At 51.8% G+C, this 10,473-nt stretch overlaps 1 protein-coding gene across 1 annotated transcript; it reads left to right on the plus strand.

Moving 5' to 3' along the window:
* Positions 1 to 3,919: 3,919 nt before the first annotated feature.
* K460DRAFT_205029 (Pkinase-domain-containing protein) lies at positions 3,920 to 6,518 on the plus strand. The gene is made up of 2 exons (XM_040927220.1): positions 3,920 to 4,322; positions 4,359 to 6,518. Exons 1-2 carry the CDS (start codon positions 4,100 to 4,102, stop codon positions 6,260 to 6,262), a joined length of 2,127 nt encoding a protein of 708 aa, XP_040782780.1. The 5' UTR covers positions 3,920 to 4,099; the 3' UTR covers positions 6,263 to 6,518.
* Positions 6,519 to 10,473: the final 3,955 nt, after the last annotated feature.

Here is a 10,473-nt window from a genome sequence, read left to right on the forward strand (position 1 = left end):
GCACGGTTTGGCTGATGGCTAACGTGCGCTGTAGAGTCCCGATGAGGAGTCATTCGGATCTGGTAGCTTTACGGAAGCGCGCAAGGTCGCAACGGCGGTCGCTTTCGTCTGCTGTGTCGAGCCGATCGCACACATCTGTTTATTCTTTTGTTCACGCTTCGGTCGCGTTGATGGCATGCCATCGGCCGAGCACGCCCCCTATCTCTCCTCACCTACTTGCCTAAGTCTGCAGCAAGCTCTTATCTCTCATCTGTCTGCTACATATGCACACGCATTCTCCTCTTCCCTTTTTTATTTTATTTTGGCGGCCTGGACTAGGGTCCAGAAGTGATACCACATTGAACTTTTCCTTGGATGGGTACATGTACAACATGCGCATGGACGCAGCACCTTTCGCTTCTGGTTTGTACATGGTTGGAGACGACGCTTTGACGCACGTTTGGATGTCAGCGGTGAACGAGCGAGCGAGTGAACGTAGTTAATTTCTAATGTACATGTATCAACTGTTTACACGCCTTTCTCCTTCCCTAGTGGTGCTGAGGCGTGGAAGTGCGCCATGCCTTTGCTTCGCTCTTCCTAGACGGTGTTGAAGATGAGACGTGTCCGCGGGTACCTGTCTATGTATCAAGATGGACCTACGCTCTTACCTTCCCTGAAGCTACTGCCTCGCCACGCCAAGTGTGCAACGAGGTACGTGACTCCGTCACTCATCACACGTAACGTTTCCTTGGTTAGTTATTTCTGGAACGTGTACGAAGAGGTTCCGACGCGCATGCTGGGGCCCGTGATCAATGGATGGTGTTTGAAAGACAAAGTGTGCGTAGGATGTGCTGGTAATAGAGTCTAGGACATGGGTGCAGTGTTGTTTAGTGCATGGGGATGGGACGACTGGGCGCTGCGGTAGGGTAGTAAGATGGGAGGTTGTTTGGAATAGTCTTGAAGGCACTTTGGGAGTAGTGACCCATCTGAGAAAAGTATTTCATATATGCATGTGCATGGTACGTTTAGTTGTCGATCATGATCTTGTTTGCAGAAACTCCTGACGATCTTCGTGGAGATTGAGAATTCGAGTAAGAAAAATGTATTATAGTTTAGAGTGACATGGCGTGTGCGGAATAAGACGCTTCATGCGTGTAGTGATGGGTTGCCAGCGGATCATTCTCCGCTGTAAGGCATACCTTGACAAGGCAGGACGTTGCTTGAACCTTTATCTCCTGGCAGGGAGGGCAGGTCTTGCACGAACGAGGTCGGTCGTCGCACAGAGGCGTCTGCCGAGACGATCTACCCATCTTGGCGTGCCACTCCCGCTGTCTTATTTGCGGCTACTTTGTGAGGAGGGTGGATGTGACACAGGCCTAATGTTGGCAGCCGCATCTTGATCCCGCCAAGCAAGGCTGTTTTGTCGGCAGAGGCGTCCTTGCTTCCTCGGGCCGTATCGAATTCTTCAAGATGCTACACCGCATTTCAGAGTGCGTGTGCATGGGGGTCTGAATATAGAAGGGATTGGAAGAAGTTGAAACGACAGGTCCAGATAGTTGACCAGTTTTATCTGACAGTGTCCACAAGTATTGTAGCCGTTTCGTAAGCCTGGTACGTGTGTCCGCTATGTGCTGTCCGCGCCAAGCGACTGGTGTTTCGTCCGCCGGTGCCCAGGGATCCAACGGTCGTCCATCGTAGACATGGCGTTGATTATCGTCTTTAAATCCCGCATCTGATCGTCGGTTCAGAGTAACAAGAGGCAAGTGATTGATTCGGGTGCCAAGTGCAGGACATTGCCATAGATGACGCCTAGATTTCCTCCAAGACGCCAAGGGCGGTGTTATAGGTAGGATAGTGCGTTAGAGTATTGCCAAGTCTGGGGAGCCGGCGGCTTGATTGCTGTGAGACGCGGCATAAGCCAGAGAAGGACGCAGTCTCTGGTGGTACCTGACGCTATTGTTTCTACACTTGTTTGATACGTCGGATCTGGAGCATGTGGGGACAGCCGCCCCGTGTAGATCAGTGATTCCCAGATGGGGTGTAACAGTTGGGACGATGCCAAGGCATGTGTCTCACGTCCAGAATGGCGATGAAGGGAGGAATGCAGCATCAATACGACGGGACATGCGTTGCATCAATGCGGAGCGGCAAGTTTCGAAAAGGCTCAAGCAACAAGGAAGAGGGCTTCCCATCAAGGGAGGGGGAGAAGGATTGTCGTGTATGGTCGGTGTGAATCATGAAATGAGGCTCTCGGTTCTCACAGTTGGGGCACAGCAGGCAGCGAACCTTCGTTCCGATATCGCCATCCTCACCGCACGCGATCAGCCAGACGTGTGAGACTGTGTACGGTCAGAAGAAGCTCTGGCTACTGCAGGTGCGCTGTACGTGAGGGTGGGGGAGGAGACAGGAAAGGCAACCAGTCGCTTGACTCCAAGTCTCGTGTGGAGGCATCAGACTCACCGCCTTCCAGCGCTGCAGTCTGCCGATATTAAGCCATACAACAACAAAAAGAAATGACAAAAATAGTTCCCGACGAGAAGAGATTTGGGCGAGACCACTCCTGCAGAGCATTGTCCTCTCTCCACTAACGAACAGACGTGCACATGCTTGAAACCGAGGGCTGCCGCAAGCATAGTTGGTCCAGTCGAGGGCGTGGACAGCTGCAGGTTGCATCTGGTGGTCACACAACCCCCGCAAAATGCTATGGGAGAGCGAGCCAGCGATTGATGGATCGCATGCACTCAATCAATCGCCGCTCGTGTTCTTGATTTGGAGCCATTTGAATGAGAGATGTATGCATGTATGCCATCATGGCAGAGCGATGGGTTGGCACGGTCATTTACTAGCAGGTATTATTAGGCCGGGAGCGAGCGACCCCCACGATTTGCCGTATCGCTTCCGGCGGCGGTTAACGTCTGGCGAAGCTTTGGATAAGAGGCTATCAACTGGGGTCAATGTGCAGCATTGGGCTCAGCTTTCGTCAGTCGACGTCTGGTAACCGTCAATCGAGGCGGCGTTCTGGCGAGAGGAGCGAATCGTCGATTTGGAGAAGCCAGACGTCTTCCTTCGAAGCAGGCTGCGATGGCTGCAGCAGCATAGACCATGTTAGAAGGCGGGTTGCGGTATTTTATACTTGCCAGCTAAGGCCAGGATACGACGACACGCTGCGCGTTCGCTGTCATCGTCAGGCAGCGGGACGAGAGACGACTTGGGTTTCTAGATATAGCTGTTGCCATCTACGGGATAGTACGCATAGTACGCTTGGTGACATGCTTCGTTAGCAATACATACCATGTAGTCGTGAGGCGGATGCGTGGGTACATTCCGGAGGTATGCCTCGTCTGGCGGGACATGGGATGGTACAACCGCATCCAGCCGAACGGGGCCTCCAAGCATTCGTAGAGTGCGATCGACGACGCATATCATACACGACGACGCAGTGCACCGTGTGAGAGAGGTTGCTGGGCACTCACAAGACGTGCATCCCGATCTGCAGGTGGATGCGCCCAGGCGCTGTGGGGGTTGCGCAAGGGGCTAGGCGGCGCTTTGCACCACTCAGTTACCATTCTTCCGGAGTCTACATATTCCTCGTGCGGTCCCTGGGAAAAGTGGAAAAAGACCCGCATTTGTGTGCGGCTTGCTTCGCACACTCTTGTTGAACCCAGCGGTCGCCCCCGGACAGAGTCTCTTGGTCCGGTCATCCCGCCGTTGTTCTTGAGTCGCAAGCGAAGCCACCCTGCCGCGACTTATACCCACTGAGACACCCCCTCGGTTGCTGTCACCTCTGGACCGCGTTTCGCAACTCCCACGCGTCAACGCACCCCAGCATTGCTTCGTCTCTATATATATGATTTACCTCTTCCCAGCGTTACCCATCTCCGATTGTGTGTGAATGGCTCTTTCACACTTGCAGCACTTTTACCACACCCCGCTCCTCCTACCCACGTTACACTGGCACTCGTGCAGGACCCTCGAGTCCTCATATCACCGGCCTAGTCCCCTTCAGCGCGCGTAGATGCATGCCATTCACCGCCTCTAGCACCCAAAGACACTCAATTCCTGCCCTCGAGCGCATAAACGACTGCTGACAACCATTCGACGTCGGCCATTCGCCCGTGCTATGCCCGCAGTAGCGACCCATGCGCCGCCTCTGGCCATTTCCTTCGATGAAGCCTCCCTCTCCCACCGTTTGCAGCGCCGAGATTCACGTCGAGTCGAGTACCAATTCCCAATTGAAGAGGAGGACGAGAGTACAGGGACCGCAAGCGAGCCCGCCGAGCCCCTCACACCAACAAGCCACACCAGTGAGGGCACCTCTTCCTTCTCTCATTCCTTCCCCCACGATGAACCTGTAGACGACGTCTTCACGACCCCAAGACCTACCACCAACGACATGCTGCCCAAGCCCCTACCCCAAGAGGCACCTTCGCCTGCAACCTTTTCCACGCAATCGGAGCCAAATACCCAGGCGTCTCACCAGGTTGAGCTCCAGTCTTCACCAGAGAGGGTTGGGTTAGGAAAGCGTGTCGGCTCCTTTGTCCGCAGCAGATTGCATAGAAGTCACTCGAATAAAGACGGCCCCAGTCAAGCAGAGGTGCCAAATGCCCCGAGTCCCAGCAGACTGTCGAATCCAAAGGTCGAAACGAACACATACATCGTCAAGACAGGCGTGGACGGGCCAGCTGAAGTGTCAACTCCTGCCGTACACATTCCTAAACAAAGTAGAAGGCTCAGCTCATTTTCCCTCACTCGACGTTCGGACCGTTCTTCACACGCTAATTCGCCGCCTTCTGGTTCACCTATGAGCACTCTTTCAAACGCAAAGAAGGGTTCGGAAAAAAGACCTGGACTTGGCAAGAAACCCTCCTCGCCCACATCTCACTCAAGTATGGAAAGACCACGACCTGGAATTACATGGGCTGGACCCGACACTACGAAAAGTCCGAGGAAGCATGGGTGGTCGCGGAGGCGGTCAGCAAGTATGGAGCAGATTCCTCGACTCGATGAAGGTGATGAGAAGCCGACAGCTGGCATGCTGGCTACTTTCTCAAAGCCGGCTGTCGAGGGCGCGGGTTTGAAAGTTCGTCGATTGAGCGTTAATTTGCCTGATGATTTTATAATAGACTGGTGCGATCTTGATAAGGAGTTCAAAAGCTCAAGTCTAATGCCTGGGAAGAGAGGAAGAATTTTGGGTAAAGGCGCAACTTCTGAAGTCCGCATCATGGCACGGAGAGGGGCGTTATCAAAAGATGAAGAGCTGGTAGCCGTCAAAGAATTCCGAGCGCGCGACAAGGACGAAACCGAGGAAGACTACGTCTTGAAAATTAAATCCGAATACAGCATCGCGAAGAGCCTACATCATCCCAACATTGTCGAGACGGTACGACTATGCACAAATCGGCAACGCTGGAACCATGTCATGGAGTTTTGCACGTACGGAGAAATATACTCGCTAGTAGAGCGCAAGCTGTTCGCTGGTGGTGTAGAAGGCTTTTACAGCCGAGACGATCGTTTGTGCTTCTTCAAGCAGCTCCTTCGAGGTGTCGACTTCCTGCACAGCCATGGTATCGCCCATCGAGACATAAAGCTGGAAAATCTACTTCTCAACAAGGATGGACATCTCAAAATCTCGGATTTTGGCGTGGCTGAAGTGTTCAGCGGCGAACACCCGGGTCTTCGTGCTTCTGGGGGCGAATGCGGCAAAAATATGGGCGCACTGCGCCTGTCAGCTCCTGGCATTTGCGGTAGTCTTCCCTACATCGCCCCAGAAGTTCTGGAGAAGAATCATAGCTATGACCCGCGTCCCCTCGATATCTGGTCTTGTGCGATTGTCTATCTAACAATGACCTTTGGTGGTTGTCCATGGCAGGCCGCTAAGACAGAGTTCGAGTACTATGCACGATTCAAAAAGGGTTGGAACCAATGGCTGGAAGAACATCCTGATGGCCAAATTTTCGAAGGCCCAGATGGGCACCCGAAATGTGGCAAGCTCTTCAGCCTTATCGAACCTCCTTCGATAAAACGGCTGATCTTGAAGATGCTCCATCCAATTCCCAGCAAGCGTATCATGATTCCCGATGTTATGAAGACGGCGTGCATCAAGAACATTGCTTGTTGTTGCCCCGAAACCTATGATGATCCGAAGGTCTGCTTTGACGCATCAAAGGCCAGTAGCGCAAAGGTTGCGGCGACGAAAAAGTTTCTACATCATCATATTCCACCGAAGCCTGAAAACAAGGTTGGAAAGGCATTTACTCACCGCTTTGACATGGGCGAACGGTAATCACGACCTGACACGTTTTCACGCATCTCTTTTTGTTCATGATTGCATTAGCTGGCGTTGGATAGCAAGCTTCGCAGGACCAAAAAGGTGGCTTATGTCCCATTCACAGAACAGGCGTTTTGCTGCCATTTTCTCAAGCGCTCCGTCTTCTACATGCCTCGATATATGATCAACGATTGCTTATACGTCTATTGTCACTGACCGCACATATAAGCGGGTTTCATTATTTTGTCAAACCAGCTGTCATCAATACACTCTTCATCTATCACATCTCAACGTCCTATTCTGTCCTTCTATCTCCTATCTCCCCCAGCGCGTCTAGTGAACCACAACAGGAACATATGCGTGGGTACAAGGCGCGCCCCAATTGGTGGCCCTACGACACGTCATCCGCTTGCTAGTATTGACGATCAGGACAAACCAGCAATTGCGTATTTTGGTACACTGGCTAGCTTCCCGCTGATCCTCCACCGTCGCCGACGGCTTTCCCATGGTTTACACTTCAAAACCATCAACATTGCGTAGTCTCGCTGATATGGGACATCAGGTCCCGAAGCAGACGCGCGCCATCATGTCTCCTTCCGTCCGACATGGCGCCGAGCTCACACGACTCTGACTTGAGTGAGTAGATAGCAACCCAAACTATGATTCGACAACATACAACGCCCCAAATCTTGGATCTTCGCTTGTCGACGTTGAAACCCTCTAAAACGAACCCAGATAAGGCAGGAGGTGACGTGCAGCTGCCCATCTGCGGCGAAGTGATGCGTGCCTAGCAGACAAGCCTTGTCGATACATGCAACGAGGTTAGTAAGCTTGGCACCACTGTCATGCATTCGCAACTCTCTCCATCTCCGTCTCGCGTTGATATCTCGCAAGCGAGACTGGAATTGTTGGGGCCAGGTTGGCATGACGCTGCCTGCATGTGATTGCGGGGGGACCTGGAGGATCTGAGCATGGAGCAGCACGGCTTACTTTTGGCATTGAGCAAAAGAGCGAAGCCGAGTTTCCGTTGCGACAACGTGTGCTGCGAGGTTGCGAACGTGGACAGATGACGAATGCTGGGTGGATCAGACCCGTTCTTAGGGCAGGATTTGACGTCGATGCATGTTTTAGTTAGGGCAATCGAAAGCGGGGCATCTTTTTTAAGATCAACCCACGTAGGATTGATTAATCATACTCCAGCTTGTTTTGCACAGGTCGTCCATCTCCAGAACCTAATAACGATAACCTCTCAAAAAACATGCAGTGCGACCGTGAGCAAGCTTACGCGTGCATGCTGCATTCGACATGTGCATTCACCCCACGCTGCCCGTGCCCATGCTCGCTTCTCGCTGCTCCTGCGTAGAGTAAGCGGGGTAAATCAAGCAAGCAAGCCCACATCACAAGACCACCCCTCTCTCTTCGCGAATGAGAGAAAGAGCGGTGAAGTCCCCCGCTGCTTGCTCCCCACAGAAGAAAACACATTCAGCCTCATTGTCGCCATCTTCCGTGCCGTGTGCGCGTGTCGGGCTTCAACATTGCCGTTGGCCGAGTATGCGGTGGGCTGACTGGCTGAGGGATATGACTTGGATGTCAGGGAGTGGGCGACGAAAAGGAAGGGGGGGTTGATGTTCTGTAGATGGAGGAGCTGCAAAGCCCGATTTACTCTCTAACTCGAGCCCCCAGGAAGTGGTACTGGGGACTGATTGACGAACACATCGATCCAAAGCCATGGCTCGACGAACATGTGCGATGAACAAACGCACTACATCATCTTGTCACTATCAACAATCGTAAATGCCTCGATATCACATGAATCGACTTGATCGAACGTGTCTTCTCCTTTCCCCGCATCCTCACCTTTCTTATTCCCACCAACCCTTTAAAATCATCTAGACCTTTGTTTTCCCAGTCACAATCCGTCCCCACTCTCACACAATCTTACACGACATACTGCCCCACCTCGCCCATGCTCGCAGTCTGACCGTCTGACATCCCCACGTGTCCTTCCTCTCCACCCTCATGAGAATTAAGGTTTAGCTCCAGAAGACTTATTTCGCTCAAGGCGAGACTTGCCGGAGCTTGTTTTCTGCCTATTTATGCCGTGTTCGCTGCTTATTGACTGGGGCATGGGGTATAGACGCAGAGGGCTGAAACGCTTGCATGCACTACTTTTGTGGGCTGGAGTGGGGGTCTAGGTTGACTTGACTAATATCGGTGGTATGCTGTGGAACTATGTGGGTGAGAAAAGAAGGGAGTAGGAGGGTTTTGGTGTGGAATATTTGGAATGTTGAAGAGGGTTTTCGGGTGCTGATTATTGGATCTTGTGAGCTTGGATTATTGAGTGCTGGGTAGACGCCGCGATCGGAGTCGAGGTTTGCTGAGACGACTACTTCATGCTACGATCTTGGGTATTCGCGATAGATGAGTAATACGCCTGGAGGGTTTCAATGATCCATGTGCTCTGTCAGTTACCTGCGAAAATATACTGAAGACCTTCAGAGTGTCATATGGAGTTACCTATCTTGAGGTGTCTTCTCTTTGAATGACATTACGCTCTTAACCCTAGAACTGCGCCTACACACATCAGTTACCCTCTTTCTTGATGCGCGTTTTGTTATAGAGATAACAAGAACAATATAGTGGGCGTACAACACTTCTCTATCAAATTCAGGCCTTGAAAATCATCCTCCTTCCGTGAGATGTCCTGGATCTCCTTGATAAAGAGGTTTCAAAGTTGAAAGCCAACATCTACAGCATTAGCATTAACACTCGAACCTAGATCCGAAAGCTGACTGAGCTGACCGTAGCTGCTAGCCACGGCCGTTCAAACTACCTTTGAATGACATAACTAGGATTTTGGAAAAGCATGTATTATTGCGACTTTCGTTAGTACAAAAGCAAGGAAATAGACATTTCCCGGGTATCTTTCTTTCCATCCCCACACAATCTCAACACTAGTATACTAAGATGGCAGTGTTTCCTAACTTGAGAATGACTGAATCGCGTAAACTAGACAGTAATCTACACTTGCTCTCTGCCTAGACTAGAGGCAACCTAGTCCACAACTAACTTTACGCGTGGCCATCTAAGTTAAGCTATACACCTTACTTGGTACATCCCGCTCTTTCCTCATTTGATTTTCATCTCTCCCTTACTCTTAAACCGACCTTGCTCGCAACTAAGAAATTCCGCTTTCTCCGTGAGACCACCAACTTCCACACTTCTCCAATCTCAGATATTACTACCCCTTCTCTCTCAACATGAAAACAATCAAACAAAAGCTCAGTCCACATGTTGCCTTACTCGCAGAATATCAAAATGCGGAATTCGTTCCGCCCCTCTGCATCTGGGTACCAAAACAGGCAAGCCGAACCAGATGACTGAACACTCACTGCCGAGGTCAACAACTTTCACTACCGTGCCACAAAAGGAACAACAATTGCCGCCCACAGAACCGAACTCGCTTACCCCAGATGCCCCGGATCCGTTTCCGCGAGATAAAGAAGCTCCCTGGGGTAAAAAGTCTTGACGTGCGTCAAAGGCTTGTCGTTGAGGCTTGTGAGTGGTCCGCTCAAGTGCGCTTTCCGGGCGTGCGTCAATGGCGGAAGAGGGTCAAAGGCCAACCAGCAGATGAACAGCAGACGTGTTGAGACGGCTGGAAGGAAGAAATTTGTTGACTGCACTGAGCATGTTGATGTGTGGAGTTGTGGGCAGGACTGGAAGTGTATTGCCGTGGGAGAAGACTCGGCCCATGGGGTTGGAGACGATTATATGTGCAGCCAATGTATATTCCGCGATGATTTAGTCCTTGCAGGCTCAACGACGATCCCCGGATTTTCTAAATATCCAAGGTGTTGCACGAACCCAGGTGCGCGGCGCTTCACACCGAACCATACACATAGAATCAGCGGTCTTCATATCGTCATCGTGGATTCCAACATCTTCAACACCACCACGCACGACCTTCCCTCCTCATCGCCATCTTCATCTCCACCTACGTCTCAACCCCCGCAGTTCCTATCGCCATGGAGGAAAAGCCCACCACAAAGCGCAACTCCCGCTTCAGCGACAGCAACGCAAACTCCCCCCGAAGCCCATCATTCACCAACATCCCCATCCACGACGAACCCTTGCGCAAACACTCAGTCGCCGGCAGCCATGTTGCCAGAAACAAAGCAGAGGAAATAGCGCGCATTGACGCCCTCGCAACCGCGCCAGGCGTATCC

This window comes from Cucurbitaria berberidis (assembly GCF_010015615.1).
Source record: "Cucurbitaria berberidis CBS 394.84 unplaced genomic scaffold K460scaffold_7, whole genome shotgun sequence".
Classification (NCBI taxonomy): Eukaryota; Fungi; Ascomycota; class Dothideomycetes; order Pleosporales; family Cucurbitariaceae; genus Cucurbitaria; species Cucurbitaria berberidis.